The following is a 25,109-nucleotide window of genomic DNA, read 5'->3' as shown; positions in this document are numbered from 1 at the left end:
AAAATTAACGTAATATATAATTTTAAATTTATCTTAATTATGAAGTTAATGAGACATATTTAGAGAATAATATAATAAAGCGTACGTGATATTATATTTTCGTTAATCAAATTTACGTAGTCGTATGGTATAATCTTTTTGTTTCCGAAAGGATATGGGTCCAATAAATAAAAGCTTTAAATAAATAATTGTTAGAGAAATTTAAGGTAACATATTGTTTGTGCAAATCAAATAAATACCAAAATATCATTAGTTAATGAAAGGGTCCAAACAACATTTTTGAGTAGATTTATTAAAACTCTTTCTCTTTTAATAGTATTGATTATACTTAATTATTATCATAATAAAATAGGAAAACATTGAATAATGTTTGAAAAAAATCATGGTCGACGGGGAAGAAAGAAATGAATGATTGTTCTTTTAGAAAAATGTAGAAAAATACATCTATTACATATACATAAAACTAATTTTAATTAATGATAAAATAAATATATAATCTAATAAGAATAACAAAATATAAAAGTTGACAAAAAAAACATAAATAGTGAAAGTTAATATTACTTTTAATAAGTGTAAACTAAATATTCCATCCGTTCTTAAAAGATCCTTATTTTAGAATTTTCACACTTATTAATAAAACATATTAACTTAGTTATAAATGCATAGTTTTTTGTAATTTTATATTTCTTATATTTTTAAACCAATAAGATTTTAAGAAATTCAATTAATGTTCTTGAACTTCAAAATTTCTCATTATTAGTTGACAAAATTTACATTGGAAATATAAAATATGTATCTTTTTGAAACAAAAGTTGTCTCTACAATATGGATCTTTTAGGAACGGAGAGAATACTTTTTAATCTATTCTATTAAAAAGGAATCAGTCTTGATAAATCTACTTATAAAGGTTGTTTGGACCTTTCTTTTTGTTATTTTTTGGTCTTCCTTATATATTATATGTTATCACTATTTAATCTCACTTTGTTATCAGCAAAATAAATATTATTAATTGGGCTTTGGGTGTTTAACTTTAAGAAGATAATTTAACTGATACAACCCAGAAAAAAAAATTATAAATCCAATTAACTTTTGTTACAGAAAAAAAAATTAACCAAATTAACTTTAGACCCTTTTTTTACAAAATCCAAAATTATGAAGACCATTTTATACATAAATACATATAAATGTAACATTATTTAAATTGTATTGATTTCTAATAATAAAATATCTGTCACAAACTGATTTTTTTTTTAAAAAAATTGATAATATTTTGATAGAAAATTAAAAAAGGAAAAAAAAAATAATACTTGCTTCACTATTTTGGTAGATTGATAATTAATATATTTATAAATAAACTTAACAATATTTGTTAAAAGAAATTTCTTATACAAGTCAAATATATATTAATATATCAAAAATTTATAAAACAAAAAACAAATTATATTTTTTCTCAGTGGGTTAATAACAATCTTTTTGATTTTCAGATACTTTTACTATATTCATTTTATTATATTCTATTCCAATATATATGAGTTACTAGATCTTACGGTTCGACCACAAGTCTGATTCGGATATGAAAACTTAATGAAAACATTATACCCGACTGAAATAATAATAATAAAACAGCTTTAAATATTTTAGATACCTAATAATAAACATAAATTCATTTAATATTTGATTTTACGGTCAATAAAAAAAATATCCGCGTTTCTGAAGCGCGGGTCAAAATCTAGTGTTTCATTAAACTTTAAGATGCATATTATTGATCGCTCACTTGTTTACTCCCTGTAGTATTAATTTTTTTTACAACTGCACATTAAGAATGGGATTTGCAGTATAAAACCACATGAAGAAAAACAATAATTTTCAAAAAAAAAACAAGGTTACAAGTGACGATGAGCAAATCAAATGAAAATAAATAAAACGAACACCTTAAAATATATCACTTCCAAAATAAGATCACATTGTAACCAAATCAGAATCATTATAACTGTTGTGTAGGAGAAAATGGTCAGCCGCATACAAGAGTGACGATGAGCATGTGTTTTCATTATATTAAAAATATAACAGAAATGAATCATAATAATAAAAATTAATAGAATGTCAAAAGGGTGTTTAACATCGAATATAACTAAAAACACATCAAATATATAAACATATATAAAATTTTAAACAAACTTTTAGTATTAATGTTATTCTAGCAAGTGAGATTATACTTGTTTCTCTATCTTTTGGATTGTCCGGTGTTTAATTCTAGTTATCGGTGTTTTTTTACTCCTACCGTTTCAAAATGTTATTTATTTTAGATTTTTTACAGATTTTAATAAAACACATTAAATTTGCATATAATTTTGTGATTTTTTTTCATAATTTTAAGCCAATGAAAATTCAATAAGTACAATTAAGTTTTAATAAAATATGCATTGAAAATGTAAAAAATAGATTTTTTGAAAAAAAAAAATTCTTTAGAATATGTAACTAAAAACGGAAAGAATACTAGAAAAGTAAGTATAGAAAAGTAAGTATTGGATTACTAGAGAAAACAAAGCAGATTGAAAAATTAAATATTGCAAGGTTAGTAAGACCCATCATCTATAGAAGTTGTGAGGCTAAAATCATTATACATTAACGTAATGAGAGGTATTTATACAAGTAGGGCTATGGTATGTATTATTTACTTAACATCATCAATATATCCGTCAAGTAAGAACAACATTTACATACGTATTTGCATTCATGTTATGACCACACACAAATCAAACACAACACACGCACGAATCTACCAAATATATACTTAAGTGTGCATTCATGTATCATATACACAATCACAAATCAATACAACACACGAATCAACCATATATACTAAAGTATATGTACTAGAATTTGGGCAGTTTGATATTTTCACAAAGCAATATATAATCATTGTTTTTCAAAATACATGCAACAGTACAGTGTAAGCCTATCTGCCTATGGCATTAATGATATATTGTCGAGATGACTCACAATAGAATAACTCGTATGATGATGAATACTGTTTTTAAACAAGGGTTATGATGAACAAAACTTATACGCTTTCCTTTTACAGCTTCTTTCTCTGTTTTCATACATTATATGTACTCAGTGGCTGTCTCAGACAACTTGTCTACTAATACTGGTAAAAGTTTATACTCTGAAAATTCTGTTGTGCTCCTACTCTTTAAATTGTAATGGTTTTTCTTTGTACCATTCAAATGCTCAATGAAAACGACCCCTCTGATACAAGTGAAAGAAAAAAAGTAAACAAGATTGCATAAGTGAATCAAAAGTAAACTAGATTACCTAAGTGAAAGCAACCAAAGAAAAGATAAACAAGATTACCTAAGTGAAAAAAGGTAAACAAGTTGTAAGATTGCCTAATTGAAAACCAAAACATATATGGGAAAAAGACTGTCTCAAATCAGGGTAAAAAATTTGCGATTAAATAAAAATCGAAAAGAAAAATATTAAAAGGACGATTATGTTAGGTTTGGATCTTTCACCACCTACCCTCTTCACTCCTCAAAAATATCTCTGTACATTTCATGATTTATGCTCTTGTCTTCTGAATTTTTTTCTTTACTTTCATAATATGTTATATTTTGAGAATATCTCTCTTAATATCTCCCAATACATTTGTACCAGGGATAAATTTGACCTTAACACATATCTTCGTTTCGGCTCCACCTCTTGGAGCAGAATGGGAAAAAGCGGTCCAAGCTCTTGAGATTGCTGGATATGGCCAGCCATGTTAGAAATATCATATTTTTGTGACTCGTGAATAATTGAAATAGGTGTATTCACATAAAAACCAATAGAAACAATATATTAAAAATAAGTTCTTGATCTGAAAAATTAAACATGTCAATCTGTGTTCTCGAGATCAAGCATTGATGAACATACGCTTCCTCCTAGAAAAAACATTAACCAACTTGATCAGGAACATTTTGAAATATCTAAATTCATCATAAATGTTTAATCAGTGTTTGCAATTACAATCATCACTCGTCATCAGCAAAAGCTGAATTTTAAATTTCTTAAATGTAAACCAAATCATGGCATAAGTTTTGTCTGAAACTCGTGCAACATTCGAAATTACAGTCCGAGCATTATTGACAGCCTTTGAAAATAACATTACAAAAAGGAAGCCCCCCAAGATGTACATATCACATTAAGATTGCAATTGTGTCAACAAGAAAGATATGCCAATACGAATCATATGTTATATATGTAAACATAATAACATAATTGACATGCTCCACATATTCAACAAACTTAAACTATCATCAACTAATTTAATTATGCATTACACAATCGACAATTTTCTCCCACACAAAAGCACCATTCATCCATCGACCTCAACACCGAAAGATCCCGACATACAAAAATAAAAACGCAAGCAGCACATTAAACCAATCACTAATCAAGCTTATTGGGTCCGGTACAGTAACTAACCACGTGGTTCCATAACCACTGGATCAAATACCGCCGTCGGATCCCGTTAACATTATACGTGGCACCACGATCATCGTTCAACATCTGTCCTGTGTACGAACCACCACCTCCAGTACCATAGATACCCTCGCAAAGATCCGCTATCTCAACCGGAGCCACCGGGTCAGCTCCTGCGTACCAAGCGTTAACCAACGGATTCGTTGCCAGCTCAGCAATCTCGTGAGCGATCACACTTATCATCCCATCCACACCAATATCACCGTTCGGCGACTTCACCGGTTTAATCCCCGGGATAAACGCCGGTACGGCGAAGGGATACGCGCAAACTCCGGGACAAAACTTCGCCGAGTTCCCGACCCAAGCGTACGGCAACGTGAATCCAACGATCGACGGGAACGTGAAGTAGTGGAATCCGCAGACCTGGCCGCAGAAATCTTGAACGTAGACGTCGTCGGAGGTGAGGAGGAGATAGAGACCGCCTTTGGGGTTCACCGGCAACGGCCGGGACCTGGAAGCGACGGCGGATTTGATCACGGACTGAATCGATAACCGGGTTAAGGATTTGCCGTGGGAATAGAACCGGTCGTTTTTCTCTTCGCCTAAACGAACCGTAGCGGAGATGTTAGATCCGGTTTGGTCAGTGTAGAGCTGTACGGTTTTCCACCAACCGGAGACGGAGGGGTGTTTGGATCCGACGGCTGAGATTGAGTTAATGAACTCGCGGATGATTTTCTTCTGGGATTTTTGCCACGTGCCGTACCAGATTGGGTGGACGGTGATGTTGTTGGTGAGGACTGGGCCCATGTGGTAACGGAGGCGGACGAGATTCGATGAGCCTTCGTATTTCTTTGAAGCGTCGAAGATTTGATCGGAGCCGTTGGTTTTGGGAGGGTATGGACGCCATCCGATGACTTGCACCGTTGATGTTAAGAGCACTGTAAGTACAGTGAGAGTGAGGATCACTGGAACTGAATGCATGTTTTGTTTTGTTTTTTTTTTTTAAAGATGATGATAGAATGAGAAGATAGAAATGAAATGTTTCGAGTTTTAAGGAGAGCAATCGAGTTTTAATGGAGGACAGAGAGGTGATGTTAAAAGACAAGTAGGCCCCACAAAAGGACAAGCGGCGTCTTCGCTAGCCGTCCGATTGTTTTTCAATCTGACGTCACCTAAAACCCTCGTTCTTGGTTCCCCATTGCGCGGGAAATCTTATTCGTTGTTTCAGGGGTAATTATGTATTTATCAACTCTGAACTGCTTCTTTTCCCCGGGTATGGACCTCGCTTTTCAGAATTATTTGTTTTTTTTTTGTTATTAGTGTCCACCACGAGTTTTGAAAACACACATTTGTATGTTTTATATTTTTCATTTTCATTACTCAAAAGAAATTTGTGTATATCTTTTTGTCGTCTTTGGGCCACTTGAGATGATAGTATTGAATAGGAATATCATCGCGAACAAGAGGCTAATGACTAAATTGGCGGTTTGTTTTTATACTCAAAAAGATGTTTTGTGTTTTCAAGATTACTTTTGTTTATTTAACAGAGGTTATACAAATCTATAGCTGCATGTGAATATTGCAATTAGTAGTCCTTCACTATTACCATTTCGGTATATAGTAGACATCCGCAAATTCTTTGTGCTTTGTGGCCAAATTCGTTATGTTATGTATATGACAATAGAGATAATGTATGTATGTATAGAAGTAATGCGTTCTTTCTAATGAAAGTGTTTTAACTTAGAACTAGATTTTGATCCGTGCAACCACGGGTGTTTGTTTTCACTTTTTTATAAATAAATTATTGTTTTAGAACATAAGTGGTATATATTTTTAATGTTAATCATATACTTAAATATTTATATAACTATATATTTCAAATACAATAATTTTATAATTTACATATTATAATTAATTAATTGTTTAAACCTTATGTATTTGCCAATTCTTATTATATATTTATCTTACTGTATTTGCATTTAGTTATTAAGAAAATTAATATATTCATGAGAAAATATATTTAAAAAATATTTTGTATTTAATTTTGGATAAATTCTGACCCGTATTTCAAATTTGGATTTCTTTTTACCAATATTTTTATGCTTATTCATTTTAGATAATTTATTATTGTATATATAAAAGTGTAAGATATGTTAATTTTTAGACATGTATTATATAGTTTGTTAATTTTAAGCCGTTCTATCATCATATTATATTTTAAATAAATAGTTTATATTTATGAAAATAAAATTTATAAATTTATCAATTGAATATAATTTATCATATTTATTTTAGTATAATAATTATATTTTAACATGATCATGACTATAAAAGTAGATAAAATATGATATAATTTATTTATTTTCATTTCTAAACGATAACTTAAAATACATCAAGTTATTGTTTAAATATTTTTACACATATTTATTAGAATTTTTAAAATATAATATATAAATATATATTATATTTAAAATGAAAATATATTATGTTTAAAGTAGTTACAAAGATTTTATATTTTTAACTTTATAGAAATACATGTTGATTTTTATACATGTATTATATAGTTTGATAATGTTAACCCATCTTACCAACATATTAGATTTTATTTTTGAACATAAATATTTATAATTACGAAAATAAAACATATAAATATATAAATTTAATACAATTTTATAATATTTAGCTCAATATAATAATTTTATTTAGCTCAATATAATAATTTTATTTTAATATGATTGATTATGATTATATAATAAATAAAATATTATAGATTTTTTTTATTTTTCATTTTATATAACTGAATATATTAATGTATACTAATATTTTAAACTAATTTCAAAATTAGTGAAAATATTTAAATATAATTTCGAAAATGAAGATCTTGTAAAAATCTTTTCAAACAGATTTGTTAGACTTTTAAAATAAATATATTTATATTTAAAATGAAAAGATATCATAAGATATTATGATTAAAATATTTTAAAAATTCTATTTATTATTAGTCTGAATTAAAATGTAGTATGAATTTCTATAAATAGGTCCATTAAGCCCATTTTTAAAAAAATCACATATGAATCAAGGTTGTGACTTCTGTTTTAATATACAAGAAGGATGTCTCTGAGAAAGAGTTTTTGTAACCAATTGTGTAAATGTAGAAATAGGATGAATGAACTATATATTGTTGTATCTTCACCTAACCCATTACACATAAGATTACCAATATCTTTATATGTTGTTGGAAAAGATATACTGCAGATAAGGTGACGTAATAAAATAAAATAAATTTATCAATATTAAGCCATCAGAGATGAGATGGTTTTTAACCAACAAAAATTTGACGACTATACACAAAATAATATAATATATGCTATGTTATAAATCAATTGGCCACCGCTTATAAGTATCCCTTTATTATACTTTACAATTAATCATAGACGACCGTTTATAAATACACAGTCACTAAATTTATACACATGGTATTTATCAGCAACGAAAATGCATCCCCAATGCGTTTACTTGGGTAGTTGCATGAATTGAGACATTGCATAAGATAACACATCGACGTACCAAAACTGTGTCACTTATACAAGTAGGCGATTATTGTTCCAAAGCATGAATCAGATTTAGCTTCAACTAGTGTTTTTCAAAATAGAATAAATATATATCTACTTTTATATAAGTATCGAAAAAGTTGGTTTTAGATTTATAGAACTTGTACATGAAGGCTATATAGCCACTTATATGTGTTAGTACATTCATTTGAATTGGTTAAAACATGAATGAGTTAGATAGATAAGAACATATGTAATGTGCATCTCCAATATCACGATGACATAAGTGGTAAAATACTTAAGTTGCTATGCATTGTAAAATGTCGATTAATAGACCGCCTAAGTAAAACAGCCGGTTAAAGATAAACAAACCCCATCGACTACTAAACCCATGCAAGAATATTTCCATCTATTGTTATCTAACTATCATAGTTAGCCTATGATTTCGAATGTCCAAGGACCACGACTGCAAGTTTAGAAATTGATTATTTTATAAGATTTGGATAGTAGTAACCTATGGTTGGGGAATACTTGGGAGCTAAGTAGCTAAACCTAACCGCGATTTCTAATTATCTTATAATACCAATTTTTATTTTTATACAATATATCGAGTTTCCTATGTGTCTATCTTCAAATAAAAAATGGGGACACATAAGCACGGATGGTGTATACGAGGTGCTAGTGTGTATCCCATTATTCCCATAAAAAGATATTTAATTTGCTGTAATTCGCATTTGAAGGTTCCGATGAGAATATTTAGAATTTCGTTTTTTATATTTTACCTTTCACCATTACATTTTAAACCATCAACGCCAAAATATAATCCGATAACACAGAGGACAATTGGAAAATGTTAGGACGAATAGCTGTTCAGTTTGGTAGCATATAGATATAGTTAATTAAACATACTTACGCTTCATCCAAAATATAATTTAAAAGGAAAATCATCAAGTTTTTGATTATTAAATTACACAAAAACAAGAAAATAGTTTTGGAGAAAATGTAAAACATAGAAATGGAGAAGAAAACAAAAGGAAACCTGGGAAGGATAAGAGATGGGTCCGTCCCAATCGCGGAGCGAATTGCGCGGCCCTCTTGTCAAGGTATTGATGTGAACATTAATATTTTAATTTAAATTCTAAACTATAACAAATAATTGTTATATGTAAAATAAGATAAAAATCCAAATCAAATTAAATATAGTAAGCAAAGTAGTAAAAGAATCGTACAGCTGAGATTGAAAGCTCTGGTCGCAAGTGGGCCACTAAAAGTTTATTTTAGCTAGTGCGGGTCCTACTTGCTACACTGACGTTACGGTGACACAGAAGGACAACTACTGACGCCAGTCTGGCGAATAAAGACACTTGGCACATACGTGGAATCTAGTGCTGACTCGACAATATTTGGCTAATATGACACGTCATTGAGAAGTGTGAAAGGGACAAACTTTGCGTGAAATTTGCGGGGTTTTTTTTAATTCCTTTAATCCACAAAACATCGCGTGATGGTACGCTCCGGTGAACGGTGAGGGCCATGATCGTTTTTTGTTCATGCTACATTAAATTGGTTTCATTATGCATTTTGTCACGTGCAACGACTTTCTTTATAGTAAATGTTTTTCAAATTTTCACATTCAGAATAACCGGATTTCTAGTTAAGAGGATATTATCAAGTTGTCATCAACTGGATTTTTGTATAATCGTCCTACATTTGTTCCAATTTGTACTACGTCTAAAAATTATATCAAGTTGTCACCCGTTGATATTGAATTCTTCTAAAAGAATCCCGCCCACACAAGCCTAAAAGAATATACATTATGGGGATTGTTGGACCAAACTGATTCACCAATTCGCTAGTAGGCCTGTTAGTTGGGTTGGACCACACCCAAATGGATATGTCTAATTGGGTGTTTTTTTTCCTGGGTTTAAAACACCCACACCCATATTTAGCCCACACCTAACAGTACCCATATCCAATAACACCCATCATCCAACTGGACACCCAAGCCCGCCCATTTATAAGCAATTTAAGTATTAGTCCAAATCTGTTTTTTTTTTCTAAACATCTGACCAAATCTGTATAAATTCAAATGAAGAATTTTCTTATAAGCAGATGACGCCTTTACAAGGAAAAGAACCTTCAATCAAAAACGAGATAAATATGAATTTTATAATCTAAACAATTCATCATCATCATCAGATTCAGAGCAAGAGTAAAACGAGATAGACTCAAAGCAAGAGTAGAACGATTCATCACAGATTCACAAAACTGGATCGAAGCTAAAAGCCTAAAACCCACAACACAGAAACGAGATGGATGATCGAATCATGAAACATACCTGAAATCGCGATAAGAAGAAGTAGAGAATGGAGAAATCTGGTTCGGATTAAGAGAATCAAAGCCGGAGAAGACGAATCGAGAGGTAAAGATCGATTTTCATCGCGATTTTGCCAGACCGATCGAAAAGAAAAGTCAAAAAGAATCGCGGAATGATTTTTTCCCAAATTGACTAAACCCTAGAAATTAAGTGTTTTGGGCCAACCCAACACCCATTTGGTTTGGATCGGTTAGCCCATGGACAAAGTGGGTTTTTAGCCCAAGTTAAACCATAAGTTATTTGGGTATGACCATCACCCGCCCATGTTTGTTTTGAATGGGTGAATCCATGGGTGGCCCAACCAATTGACACCCCTATTCGCTAGCGAGGCCCTATTCTGGTCCAAATGGCAACCTCACAGCCCGTAAGTATCGAACTCCAAGTCTACGGATAACGCCTAACGATCCACCTCGGCCCTCGCAGTCAAACATTTACGAAAAAAGCTGAGATTTTCAGAGTTTAGTATGACACCTGCGTTTTAGATACACAGAGTCGTTAGAGCGAACTGATCAACATCCAAAAAAAAAAACTAAAATAATTTACATATCTTTTTTTTTGAGATTAACGTACTAGAGATATTGATTACTCTATCTGTACTGTAATCTCTGGTGTTTTATCCTTTGTATCTTGGATTCACTTTAAATAATATATATCAGTCCAGTTTGTGAAATTTTCTTAGAAATATACTCACATATAAGCCTGAAACGGATCCGAATATCTGAGAAATTCAGGGTATCCGGATCCAGATTCGTTATTTTCGGATAACCGTCTCGATATTCTATTATCCACAGATATCCAGATCCGAATCCGTAAAAATAATTAAAAATAATAATTTTTTTTAAAAAATTAATATAATACATAAATCAAATATTTATAAATATATTTATATATGTCTATAATATTGTAAAAAACTAAAATATAATATTATAATATTAATTCATGTATAAATATTAATATATCAAATATAATAATTGATGAAATTTAAAAATTTAATGTATTTTAAAAATACGGATCCGGATATCCGGACCTAAAATTAAGATATCCGGATTCGGATTCGGTTTGGACGGATTCAAGATTTTACTATCCGGATTCGAATCCGAAGACCCCATATATCTTATTTTCAGAGCGGATCCGGAACGGATCTCGGATCGAATCCGGATCTCGGATAATAAGCCTAAGATTTATTATGAATACTACATAGAATAAAGGTTAATAGTTAAAAATACTCTTCAAATAATATATAGGGATATGTAAATTTAGGCATGGACATTCGGGATCCCAATCGAATTTTGGTTTTGTTTAATCGGGTCTTGATTTTTTAAATTTATCAAAATCAGTTTCATTCAAGTTTTATGAAAGTTCGGTTCTGGACCGGTTCGGGTTCTATCATGTTCGGATCAGATTTAGTAAATTTTCAAAGAACCGGTACAATCCGATGTACTTTACGGGTTGGGTCCCAATCGGTTTTTTGTTTAAAAATACGTGATTTGTACCTATTTTGTAACCAAAACATAAGTAAAATTGGTTCTTCGATTTTAAAATACATGATTTGTACTTATTTTGTAACCAAAATATAAGTAAAATCAATTCACAAAATAAGAAGGAACATCAAACGTGATCATTCAAAATCAAATGAAAGGTAAACATAATTATTGATAGAAAGAAAATAAAAAAAAATAAAAGAAAATAACGAAAACTAAGTTCTATGAGAAACATTATCCAATGAATATAAAACCAAAATTTAAAAATTTCAAGTTTTAACCGCCATCTTCAACTATCAATCTTCATGTAATAGATAATTATTTTAGATGTTTAATAATATCTTAGTATATTTTGGATACAGATTAGAAATTAAGATCATGTTTGGTACATGTTTTTTTTGGGATTCTGAATGTTTCAGATTATATCGGGTATCCATTTAGATTCAGATTCGTTTCAGATAATACTCATAACTCGAAATATAATTCGAAATATTAGAAAACAAGATCTATTCGGTATTTATGTCGGGTTTGGGTCAAATTCACTTTTATCAGATTGAATTCGATTCGGATTTTCGTGTTGGGTTTATCTGCCCATACTATGTAAATTGTTCAGTTTGAGTGAAGGCATTGGGCTAAAACTCTTGAATATGGGCTACAGTAATAATTGTAAAAGGCCCATTAAGGAGTAGACAGAATGAAAAACCTAGAATCCGTGTCTCGTAGTTATAACCTAACATCATCTCTTTGCCAAAAACTTCTTCGCCCAGTTTCTTCATCAACTCAGCGGCTCGTGTCTTCTTTCTTCTCTGGTAAGATTCCTTTATACTCTTTGCACAATTTAATCTTTGTTTGAATCAAACGGTTACCTGTAAATGGTTTTGTTTTGGATGTATAATGTTAGCTTAAGAAAGCTATGGCGTACGCACCACCACCGATGAAGCAAGGAAAGACAGGATTTGAAGAAACACAAGAGCAGATTCACAAGATCAGAATCACTCTCTCCTCCAAGAACGTCAAAAACCTTGAGAAGGGTCAGATTCTTTTTCTTGATTTAGCCATCAACCTACTTTCGGTTAGATCTTGTAACGGGTTTATTTAGCTTACAGGAACTTAGTTTTAGTCATTGGTATAACACTCGAACCTAAAATGATTAGTTATTACTTATCTATGTGTTGTGTTCTGATAATTAGTGTGCACTGACTTGGTCCGTGGAGCGAAAGACAAGAGGTTGAGAGTTAAAGGACCGGTAAGGATGCCAACTAAAGTTCTCAAGATTACCACAAGAAAAGCTCCTTGTGGTGAAGGTTGGTACTTCTCCAAAGTTCGCATTGCGTATATGCTAGATTGCTATCTGATTCAGAACTGACTTTGTTCTGATTGAGAAACCTACATGTTGATGTAAGAAGTTTGTTTTAATCTATTGTAGGAACCAACACATGGGACAGATTTGAGCTCCGTGTACACAAGCGTGTGATCGATCTCTTCAGCTCTCCGGATGTGGTGAAGCAGATCACTTCCATCACCATTGAGCCTGGTGTTGAGGTCGAGGTCACCATTGCTGATTCTTAGATGCACGTGGTTTAATTTACAACTTCGTATTCCAACGACTCTTATGTCTTTTATGTAACAGGGTTCAAATTTCGTCTTTACTTCCTAAATATGTTATCCTTTTGATTTTATTTTTGTTGGACATTTTGTTTGCTGGATGCCTGTGTTTTTCTTTTTCTAAAGCATCGAGTCTTTATACCATTAAAATATTTAAACTGTTAGATTCACTCAGTTACATTGGTAAATTTTTTCATCCTCGGTAGTCTTAGGTAAATACAATAGTGTAAATCCATTGTAGTAACTTTCAGTAAGGTATAAATATTTAAAATTCTATAAAGTTCATACTCTGCGCATACTCTGAAACAATATATGTAATCAAGTGGTATAGTGAGGTTGAAAAGATGCTAAGCATCAATGTCTCAAAAATATATCATTGCAGATATATCTTTCTGATCAGTTGATATGAATCTCTAATTTTTATTGCGAGCAATCGGATTTACGTAGCACCATTTATCTAGCACGAGACATAAAATGAGACCAGTCGGTTGGTTGGATTTCGGTCGTTGAATACCTCCGTGTTATATAAAAAAACATATATTATATTCTAAGTACCACTAGGGGGGGGGGGGGGGGGGGGGGGGGGGGGTTATTGGTAGAAAATTTTTACAAAATTTTGAGAATCCATTGTTATTGGAACAAGAATTTTTAAAATTTAAGTAAAATCCATTTTTATTGGGATGCAGATTTTTAAATTCCATTCAAAATCTTTTGTTATTGGAAAAGTTTATTTATGATGGATTTAACAATTCTATTAAAATCTTTTGTTATTGGGATGTAAATTCTTTTTATTTTTACTCATAAGAATCAACTTTGAGAATATCTTCTATACCCATAAGATTTCTAAAATATATGTTATTAATCTCACACGTATTAACTCACAGTCTAGAAGGGTGCGTCAAGAAAAAAAAAACAACGAAAGCAAAGCTGATAAAAATCTTGAACAAAATTGTAAAAGAAGATGTTAAAGTGGTGATGATGCTATTCAAAGTGTTTTTGCTTTCATTGATGATGTTATTCACTCATACTTTCATCATATATCTGTAATCCCACTATATAAAAGCAACTAAATTGGAGCATTTTTAAAGGTGCCACATGGACAAAAAAATTGAGAACCAACTAATCTGCCATGTCATTCCAGACTGGATTTGAAAGACCAACTTTCGCAGCCCATTATTACTAAATTTCGGAGCTCATTTACACTATTCTCAACATTCCATTTTAACAGCTCATTATTACTCAGATACTAAAGGCCCTAACTCATTATTACTCATATACTAAAGGTCCTAAAACATAATCCCTAACCCATTAATACTAAAAGCCCTAAAACATATAATTCTCTAAAAACTAAAGATCACTCATCCTCACCCTAGTCCTATCACCGACTCCATCTCATCGTGATTCTCTTCCTCTTCATCTCATCTTCAACTTAAATATTATCATTTTTGAATGAAAACATTATTATTATTGAAATATTAATTATTTATCCAAAACTCTAATAAACAAAATATACAAGTTGTTAATGCACTCTATTGTTTGCAAAGAAGCTTTTCATATTATTTGCCTTTTTCATTTAATGCACAAATACAAATGTAGATTTTCTTTTTATCTAGAAGATGTTTTTTAATTTAACATACAAATTATGAACTGTTTGACCATGTTTATCATAAATTTGGTTATATATATATATATATATATACTTTTAATATATTCTTCATCATTTACATCTTATTAGTTTTAAACCATACAAAAACACATATATTAATTTTATTTTAAAACTTACTTTATATTTTAAAACTTACTTTATATTTTAAAACGATTAAAGTAACAATGACCAATTATTTTTCAGCACCACCAAAAATTTGAAAAACCCTATACAACCGAAATTTTATTTCCATATATTATTTAATTTTATTTGTTTATAATATGTTTTAAAAACAAACCAAAAAAAAATTGTGATAAAGAAAGAAAGTTTTGATAGAATGACCAAAATGTTTCATTTAATAGGTAAAATGACTCTTATACCCTAGATATATAAAATTTAATTAAAATATATAAAAAAAAAACATTAAAAAAATAATTAAGTAATAGTCTTATATTATATGTTTTCAAAATACATTTTTTAAATAATTCTTTTAGATGATTTTTTAATTGTAATTTTTCTCTATTTTTGTTTTTAATTTATCTTTTTGTAATTCTAGCCGAAGTTCACAACAAGTGGAGCGACAACCTCGGACCGCAACCAATTATCGCTAGAATCATTATGATGTAGCCCATCACAAATCACACAAATAAAAATGCTTTCCTAGAAACAACTTTTATTTATCTTGACATCTAGGTTTGTCTAAAAAAATACTTACTTTTAATTATTCCAACAACATTTCAAATAATTGCTTTTAACCACTCAACAGGAACAAAAAATGGAAGGGTGGATGCCTATTTCTACGTCTGACACAATGTACCAACGGTTCGAGGAAGGAAAAATTTATCACATTAGATATTTTAATCTTCTTCCCAATAACTGACGGTACATGCTTACTGTTCAACCATACATAATCAATATCAATGAGACAACAATTATAACACTGATTCAAGAAAACATTCCACCGATTCCTTCATACAATTTCCAGCCCCAACGCTATTCCCAGTTGATCAGCTTAGCCAGTGCAACCAACTTCCTCCCAGGTCAAAAAAAAAACCCATACCTATCACACAGTCAAATAAATTCTCTATTTTTGTCGCTAAAAACAAATTATTCCCACCGATGTTTTTGACCGCATATGCCTCATCCTAAGAAGTGATTTATATAACCACAACACATATACAAAAATCATCATTGGATTGCGTTAAGCAATAAATATATAATACAATAATTTTTTGTAGATCCAAATTGGTCCGTCTAACTATATGGGACAATGAGGCGGCTAATTTCAGGGAGTTAAATCGCATATCTACCAGGAAAAACCAAATCATAATCATCACAAGTATCATTCCAAGATTACATGAAGGTAATCAACTAAACATAAAGTTTATGTCTAACTAAATGCTTACATATATTTCACTTTTCAGAGAAACTATCACTCACAACCACACCAGAATCGCGCTTTTATTTTGACAACGACATAGATGTCATACAACACTTTCAAAAGAGGAATAAACTGCTATCCTAAGCCTGATGGCATACCTCCACATGGGATCAAACCACAAGACGGAAACCGACACCAGTCAACTGTTTTAAAATTTACACTTCAATGCAAACAACCATATATTTTTCAAACTTACTATTGTTTAGAAAACAAAAACTGATCACCGCATCGCATTCAAACAAAAGCTCTATGATTAATTCAACAACGAACAAAACTTAACTTCCAATATCTAATATTTAAAACTACAAAAATATAAAAATTTACTTTAATAAAACATATTATCCGCGCGAAGCGCGGACCCCGGCTCTAGTATCATATAAAGAGAGTTCACTGCTATTATCAAAAGCAAGCTAATGTAATATATTTCTTTCCCCAGAAACACCGTAGACATAAATCAATCTTCAATTTGTAGTGATGCAATTCAAAATCAAGCTACTAAAATTGAAAAGTTTCTAGAAAGAGAGATTCATTTATATCACCTTATAAAAAGACACTTTTTGAAAAATATATTATGCAAATCCATTGCATTCAATATAAGTACATACAAAACTTTTGCTAAAAGTTTAGAAGATATTTGTTAACTCTACCTAAATTTTAAGAATCTCTCAACTCTTAAAATTATTAAATTCCATTCAAATTCTTGTTCCAATAACCCCCCCTAAGATTCACCAACTCTTATGTTAAATGACTTTACTATGTCGGTGCAAATCACTTTGGTCCCAGTCATTTAACATCAATGTTTTTAAACACAAACCAGAGACTGAACTAAACAACTTCTCGTGTAGTATTGGGACAACCGCAAACGAACAGAAATGTGAATTTAGCTGATTATTGAAATTTTGGTGGAAAAATCAGTTTGGTGATTTTGGCATATGATTATTTGGTTTTAGAGGAGATATTTGCCACATATTTGTTTAGTAGTAAAATGTATTTTTTTTTCAGCGAAAAATGGGATTTCACGGTTTTGATACAAAACATAATTTTTTTAAGTTTTAGTAGATAATGTTAATTTTGTTGGATGTGTGATTTACAGTTTTGACGAAAAATGTGAATTTATTGTTTTGAAAATAAATTAATTTAATGGTTTTAAATTTAAATAAGGTCATCTTAAGTTTAGAAAACTTTATTTTTTGACATTTATCATTTTGGACTGAATTCAATATATTTCATATAATTTTTTTTATTTTTATAAATTTCCAGTTGATTTTTGAGAAGCGTTCAGATGATCTATCTAGCTGTTGCATTTGGTTAACTAAACAAACATCGGTTTGCAGTTTTATCCAGATGAATCACTTAAATTAACATCACGCAGTTATAGTTGAGAGAAGCAGAATCTTCGGACTTAGTTACATCTTAGTTTCTTGTTGCAAACCAAAACGTTGGTATATCCTCGAAACACAAAGGGGGTGATTGGTTGGGCTTTATCTCCATACTTTAGCTTTATTTATTTTTAAATCACTAAATTTTACCAATCATGCTTTAGCTTTATTTTTAAAAATTAAAGTCTACATCAAGTTTTTATTTAATTTTACCAATCATTCTTTAGCTTTATTTTTAAAGCTACACCAAAAAAAAATAAAGCAAAACTTTTTATTATGTATTTTAGGCAGAAATGCTACATCATATTTTTATATGCTGTAGAATCTGTAAAATGTAAAAAAAGATATCTAATATCAAATAAATTATATGATCATAATAAAAAATTTATAAATATTTTAATTTTGAATTTGAGTGTTTTTTAATTATTAAGATATTTAAATAATATAAATATTATTTACATATCACTTTTTTAAATTACAACAAATGTTGATAATTTATAAACAAAAATATTAATATAATTTTTTTAATTCATATAAAATAATAATTTTATATATACAACACATATTTCATATATTTTATTTTAAAATATCTACAGCCTATAACTTACAGTTACAACAAATTTAACTACAGCAAAAGTCTCTGCAGAAAAAGTCTACAGTAACAACTTTACAGATACAACCAATTTATCTACAGCTAAACATGTACAGCTAAATTTTTTAAGCCACAGTCGAACCAATCACCACCAAAGTCTTGAGCTAGTTGGGTTTTTTTTTGATGACACCACCATTTAATAATAAATGTTCCAACTTTCTTTTGTTAAAAATTACAAATGTTCATAAACATGAAAACATATAGTACATAAAATTTAAATTGTAATTTGAAACATAATATAAGACTTATAATTAATTAGCAAATGTAATGAAACAAAATAAATACTATTACGTATTAGTTAAATTAAGAAATAATATACGATTACTATACTACATATGTCTGAAATGAACAAATAGAATAGACCTAAAATTTCCAGTTATCAAGCTAGTATTCCATTCATTGCGACACTGAGTACCACCTTCGTATTGGTACCCCCAAACTTGTATCCTCCAATTGGGTCGCTTGGAAGATGGCCAAATACATGCGTGAGTATTAAATGTGAAATATTATACCAAAAAATAGAATAGAAATATGTATCCTATGTGGAATGTTATTTTGCTTAAAAATATTTATCTTTTTTTCTTTCAGTGGCAGATTTAACGACGACAACGGCGATAGAATAGAAGGTGTATCTAGAGTTGGTTGAAGAAGAAATTTTGTTGTTAATACAGTAGATGGAAAAAAAAAAGAGATGGTGGGAGAAAATGAGGAGAAGATGGGTTGCAACGTTGGTGGAAGAAAATATGATGACGACAGTTAAACAATCAGTGGTGATGGTGGTGTTGATTGTAGATGTGAAGGTGATTGAGATGTACTGACCGGAGATGAAATTGATAGAATAATAAAGGAGAAGAATTATATTTTCCTCGCTTTGTCTTTTGATCACGTACCTAAATGTAAATATGTGACGAAGTATAAGAACGATAAAGTAATTATAATTATTTAATATTTATTTTAATATATATATTAGTAGGTTCCGTCGGTTGATTAGGAGGATATAATGGCTAATTAGGTAAAATAGTTAGATTTTGAATAATAATTTTTGTTGGTTAGAAAACATACTTTACACGCAGAATGTGAAGCTTTACACGCAGAATGTGAAGCTTTGATATGGGCGATGGAGTGCATGAAGACCCTACATATCTCAGAGGTGGTGTTTGCAACAGACTGCTCACAGTTGGTGAAGATGGTGTCTACTCCAACAGAATGGCCGGCATTCACTACTCACATGGAAGAGTTTCTACGATGTAAGGAATACTTCTCTACTTTCACTATTCAGCATATTCCAAAGGCACAAAACACGATGGCGGATAAGCTAGCACGAGGTGCTAGGACTCAGCCTTCTGCTATGGTTTATGTTGACTCCGTTCCTCTTCTGCTATGGTTTATGTTGACTCCGTTCCTCCGAGATGGTTCTCGGCTCAGGAATCCACTTAGTTTAGTTTTGCTTCTTTGTTGAAAAAAAAAAAAAAAAAAAAAAGAAAACATACTTTACAAAATGTCAAAAACTTGAGAGTCGTGGTCAAGACTTAAATACGTGAGGATTTATTGTGTTTTTAATCCCGTGTTATGAATCGGAAATATTTTTATCCAAAAATTAAATGTGAATATAGAGTAACTTTGGAGATCTTTTGACCATTAAGAAAGGTAATGTGGACGAGTTAATCATCAGAAGTTAAAACAACTAAATTAAAACCATTAACCAAAACTATTAAACAGAAAACCTAGATTTCGATCCCTTCTCTCATCTTTTACCTACTACAACATCCTAGCCCTAACATATCTAGTAAAATTTATATCTATGTTGAAAGTGATAACATTTCTAGTAAAATTTAGCTCGTCGCAGAAATCTGATAGTCAATGCCATGAATAAAGACTAGATGCAGTAGTGTATCAGTATCAGAAATATGATAGTCAAAAAGAAAATTGACTCTTAAGAGATTATTAAACTGAATAAAATTTCCCTACAAAATAATTATAAAACAAGCTACATTGAACTTAGCTTTTCTCTTTTGTTGAAAATCAAACTTCTTCGGTCACCATTGATAGACTTAACAATCATGAACTTAGTTTGAATAGAAAAACACATGTGAGTTAACCTGGTTCGTAGTGTTACCGAGCCATCCAGTTAGGATCTTTCCATCCTCAAAATAGATAGATAACCAGAAAACACCTCCGACATGATATCGCTCATCACCGATCACCTCAATCAGGTTACAAAAAGAAGAAGAAGACCAATGTGAGAGAATGTCGCAGCAGCGTATTGAGATAATCAAATAATCTGTAACCAAACTCTGATTAAGTTCTTCAACGTCTCAATTTCGTATAGCTCAATAGAGAAATAGAATTGTGGGGCGATTTGTTAGAGAAGAATCTTTTTTGCTTATTAAATCAAAAACCAAGTCTAAGAAGAACATTACGTTCTCCTTTTATAACATCAACAGAATACAATCCTAATCTAACGAGACATGAAAACTAGCAATAATCTTAAAGTTGAAACATATCTAGAATTTTTTTTTTGGAGTTTCTATGAGTCTTGTAGGTTCATGTACGTTTTAGACAAGAATGGAGCTTTTGGAGCATTTTAGAGCCTAAAGAGAATTGGAGCTGAAAACATCAAATTGAAAAACTTTTTTGGACATGGTCTCAATCGACACCAGCCCTTGGTGTTGGTCGACACCCATCGTGTACAGAAATCTCCATGTGCTTTTAAAAAATTTCAAGAAATTGAAGAATCTCCCAAAGTTTTCCACTATTTGCAATCAAGTATTTTTCGTGTTTTAGACTTTAATTAAGTTGTTAGAGTTATTGTATCATCATTCATATTTTGAGAGAGTTGGGGAGATTGTAAGATATGGAGAGAAAAATCAGAACTCACCTTGTAGATAGAAGATTTCAAACTCTTTTACTTCTCCTTTTATTTTCTTAATGCAATTTATTCACACTATGGTTTTATTTCTGCTCTTATGTCTTACTAATTCACTTGTTAGATTTATGATTTTCAATGATTAAGGATTAATTGTTAGACTTGATAGAATAGTTAGGGTAATCTTATACTTCTTCATCTGAATTGAATTAATGCTTGTTCTAGATTAATCCCTTCGAATTTAGATCTTAGGTTAGTTGACAAACATGAAAGTGTTATTGATTTCTTGAATTAATTTTTGATGAGCAAAATACATATCTATAAAGAAATTTGGTTTAGGGATTTTGTGAACTTATCAAACACATTCTCATTGCTTGTCCAAACTGTTGAATTTGCAAAGAAATATTGAATTCTAGGATCTTAAACACATATAATCTCTGCAACGAAAGTTGAATGATTTGAATATTGTCATTGGAGTTCAAGAACGGTTCTTTATTAAATCCATAGGTTTTTGACTGGTCTTCGCAAAAATCCTATGTCTGGTGCCTTTCCAATCGAAGGTACAACCGCTTTCTTTTGTCTTTTATTTGGATTACATATATTATTGTTTAGCTTACTTCGAAAACTGCTATTTATTGAATGATCATGAATCTTTGTGGATTCTACACCTGAATACTACAATGTACCTCTGAATTTTCAGAGTAGCTCATAATTAGGGACATAATTTGAGCATATCGAATCTGCTCTTGCAATCCCGCAAAAGGTTTTTCGTCGACAAAATCTTCATCATCATTCTCTTCAAGAACCTGTTCATTACGTTTTTGATTCCTCGAAGCCTGTGGTCGACCTTCCATCAGCCTTCACAATACAGCCTCCATCTAAACTCGTATTGATTCATAGATCTCCAACTGAAAGTTGGCAAATGCTCCCCGTAAGACTTCCGCTTGGTCATCAAATCGTTTCTGAAGAACCTTCTTAGGCGAGAATGGTTAGGATTCTTTGTATATGATACCAACTGTTGCAGCAGAGTATTGGGATAATCAAATAAGCTATAATCAAACTCTTTTTTTTGGTAGGATGCAGGAGACAAAAGTCTCCTACTTTTTATTCAAAATAACAACTTTCACAGGCAAATTTGCCGAGTTCTGGATACCCCATTACAATCCTCCAATAAAACAGAAGCAACAGGCTCTGGAACAGACTCAAAATAATGTAATCCAAGCGATAAAGAAAACGCATAGTTAGCTAATCCATCTGCTAGATAATTAGCCTCCCTATACACATGAGAGAATTTGACTAACCAGTCTCTTGATATGAAGCCATAGCACAAACGTACTAGGAAGGACATGGGATGAGAATCATGAATCCCTGTCTGAAGAAACCCCACACACACTCCGAATCTACTTCCACCTCCAGTCGTCGAATCCCACTATCCCACGCTATGCATAATCCATAATAAATTCCCCCACAACTCCGCTAGAGGAGCCGAGCAAATACCAATGTTAAGCGCAAATCCCCCTCTCCACATTCCATGTTCATCACGCACAACTCCACCTGCAGTAGCCAGTCCCGGATCACCTCTAGCCGCTCCATCAGTATTTAACTTCAGCCAACCATTACCGGGTCGATGCCAAGCAATTTGTTTCTCCACCCTTGTCCCAGCAGGGTATCGGACTCTCAGCTTCTTATTTGCTACCATCACTTCCTTAGCCTTGTCTCTAACGAAACTTACTTTGTCTCGACACTTCCCTTCCTCACCGAATACATACCCACATCGCCATTTCCAACACCACCACACAGTGAGGGCAAATAAAGTTGGCCACTGGTCCCCATTAACAGATATCTCTTGCAAGGTTTTCATAGAGCCATTCTAGCAGAGGTAGTTGGAAGAACCGCTGTCTTCTACTTGGGAGCACGATTCTTGCCCACAAACCTGCCGCTGCAGGACAGTCTCTCAGCACATGAAGAATTGACTCATCTCCGTTCTTACACAACTGGCATACACTACTCTCACTCAGATGTCGACGCTTACGTTCCATGTTTGTCATGATGACTTGATGAGACACCAACCATAAAAAAACACGTGTTCGTTCTGGGAAAACTACACGCCACACCCGACTATACAGAGCTTCCATATTTGGTCTTGGTACCACATCTCTTGTTAAAAAAGCATACGCTGACTTGACGGAAAATCGACCATCCTTACTTCCTCCCCACGACATTCTATCCTGCGCACCAGTAACCTCGTCAATTACTAGTGAAGCCAGTCTCAAACGATTCTGTATTGACAAGTATGGCTCCATGAGTTGGATAATCCACCCAGTTCCCTGTTGCCACAGGTCGCAGACCTTTGTCTCCAAAATCTCCTCTGGAATAAGCACCGTACTTGACTTATATAGCGGTTCATTCAATAACCAGTTATCTCTCCAAAACCGGACCCGACGACCATCACCTAGAATCCAACACGTTCCTGGAACAACCACCTCTCTGATCCCCAACATCAAGCTTCTCCAAGTCGGCGACCAACTCCCTTGAACTGTCGTCCATGATGTATCGCATAGCTCACCCACTCGAAACTTCTTTCGCAGAATCGTAACCCATAAAGCATCATGAGCATTCAGTAGTCTCAATCCAAGCTTTCCTAGTAAGGCAATATTCATTTCTTTGGCTGACCTTATACCAACCCCACCTTTTCTTTTTGGTTTGCACACTTTTTCCCAGGCAATCAGGTGTTGTTTTCTATTTCCTTCACTACTACCCCATATGAAGGCCCGTGCGATCTTATCTAGTTGGTTTAGGGTTGATGCCGGCAGGGCGATAGTACTCATAGTATGAACCGGTATAGAAGAAAGGACAGACTTGGTAAGTGTTATCCTTCCCGCCAAACTCAAAAATCTTCTCTTCCATCCACTAAGCTTGGAGGAGACCTTCTCGACCACTTCCCCAAACGTCTCTTTATTAATCCTCTTCTGCAGCACCGGCATTCCCAGATACTTTCCCAACTCTTTAGTACCTTTGATCCCACTCTCATTACTTATTATGTTTGCTAGATCCCTATGAACATTTTCAGAGAAGAAGATGACTGACTTTTCCAAATTCACTTTCTGTCCAGACGCACCACAAAACGTCTCTAATACTTTACGTATTACTCGAATCTGCGAAACTGAGGCCTCAGCAAACAATATCAGATCATCCGCAAAACAAACATGTGACAAAGACGGTCCACCCCTACTTAACCTGATTGGTTTCCAATCCTTGTTAGCCACTGAGAACTCGATCTGATGACACAACCTCTCCATGCATAACACAAACAGATACGGAGACAGGGGATCGCCCTGTCGGAGTCCACGTTGAGGTCTAAACGCTTCTGTTCTTTCTCCATTCCACAATAAGCTCATCCCAGGGTTCGTCACACATTCCATAATCCACTTAATCCAAATCTGTGGTAACTTTGCTGCTTGGAGTGTATCCTCTAGGAAGTCCCACATAATTCTGTCGTATGCTTTCTCAAGATCCAGCTTTAGAAGCATCCATCCTCTCCGTCCCTTCTTCCTCCTCAATGAATGCACAGCTTCTTGGACAATGACAATATTATCAGAGCTAAGTCGACCAGGAATGAAACTGGCTTGCGATGGGCCTATAAGT

General features: G+C 32.2%; 2 protein-coding genes across 2 annotated transcripts; one reads left to right on the top strand and one right to left on the bottom strand.

Moving 5' to 3' along the window:
• Positions 1 to 4,218: 4,218 nt before the first annotated feature.
• On the bottom strand, positions 4,219 to 5,527 carry LOC106415466 (protein EXORDIUM-like 3). The gene has a single exon (XM_013856184.3). The coding sequence runs from the start codon at positions 5,446 to 5,448 to the stop codon at positions 4,435 to 4,437; it is 1,014 nt and encodes a 337-aa protein (XP_013711638.1). The 5' UTR covers positions 5,449 to 5,527; the 3' UTR covers positions 4,219 to 4,434.
• A 6,972-nt stretch (positions 5,528 to 12,499) lies between these two features.
• On the top strand, positions 12,500 to 13,645 carry LOC106411618 (40S ribosomal protein S20-1). The gene is made up of 4 exons (XM_013852410.3): positions 12,500 to 12,685; positions 12,778 to 12,907; positions 13,067 to 13,180; positions 13,303 to 13,645. Exons 2-4 carry the CDS (start codon positions 12,790 to 12,792, stop codon positions 13,443 to 13,445), a joined length of 375 nt encoding a protein of 124 aa, XP_013707864.1. The 5' UTR covers positions 12,500 to 12,685; positions 12,778 to 12,789; the 3' UTR covers positions 13,446 to 13,645.
• The last annotated feature ends 11,464 nt before the right edge of the window (positions 13,646 to 25,109 follow it).

Source organism: Brassica napus, chromosome A2 (genome assembly GCF_020379485.1).
Source record: "Brassica napus cultivar Da-Ae chromosome A2, Da-Ae, whole genome shotgun sequence".
Classification (NCBI taxonomy): domain Eukaryota; kingdom Viridiplantae; phylum Streptophyta; class Magnoliopsida; order Brassicales; family Brassicaceae; genus Brassica; species Brassica napus.
Note: the sequence above shows the minus strand (reverse complement) of the source record. Positions and strands in the feature narration are given on the sequence as shown.

What these genes read in the sequence shown, in the direction of transcription:
- LOC106415466 (XM_013856184.3), bottom strand. Translation starts at nt 5,448, where the DNA reads ATGCATTCAGTTCCAGTGATCCTCACTCTCACTGTACTTACAGTGCTC.
- LOC106411618 (XM_013852410.3), top strand. Translation starts at nt 12,790, where the DNA reads ATGGCGTACGCACCACCACCGATGAAGCAAGGAAAGACAGGATTTGAA. An exon ending in CGTCAAAAACCTTGAGAAGG is followed by an intron (nt 12,908 to 13,066) that starts GTCAGATTCTTT and finishes TCTGATAATTAG; the next exon opens with TGTGCACTGACTTGGTCCGT. An exon ending in AAAAGCTCCTTGTGGTGAAG is followed by an intron (nt 13,181 to 13,302) that starts GTTGGTACTTCT and finishes AATCTATTGTAG; the next exon opens with GAACCAACACATGGGACAGA.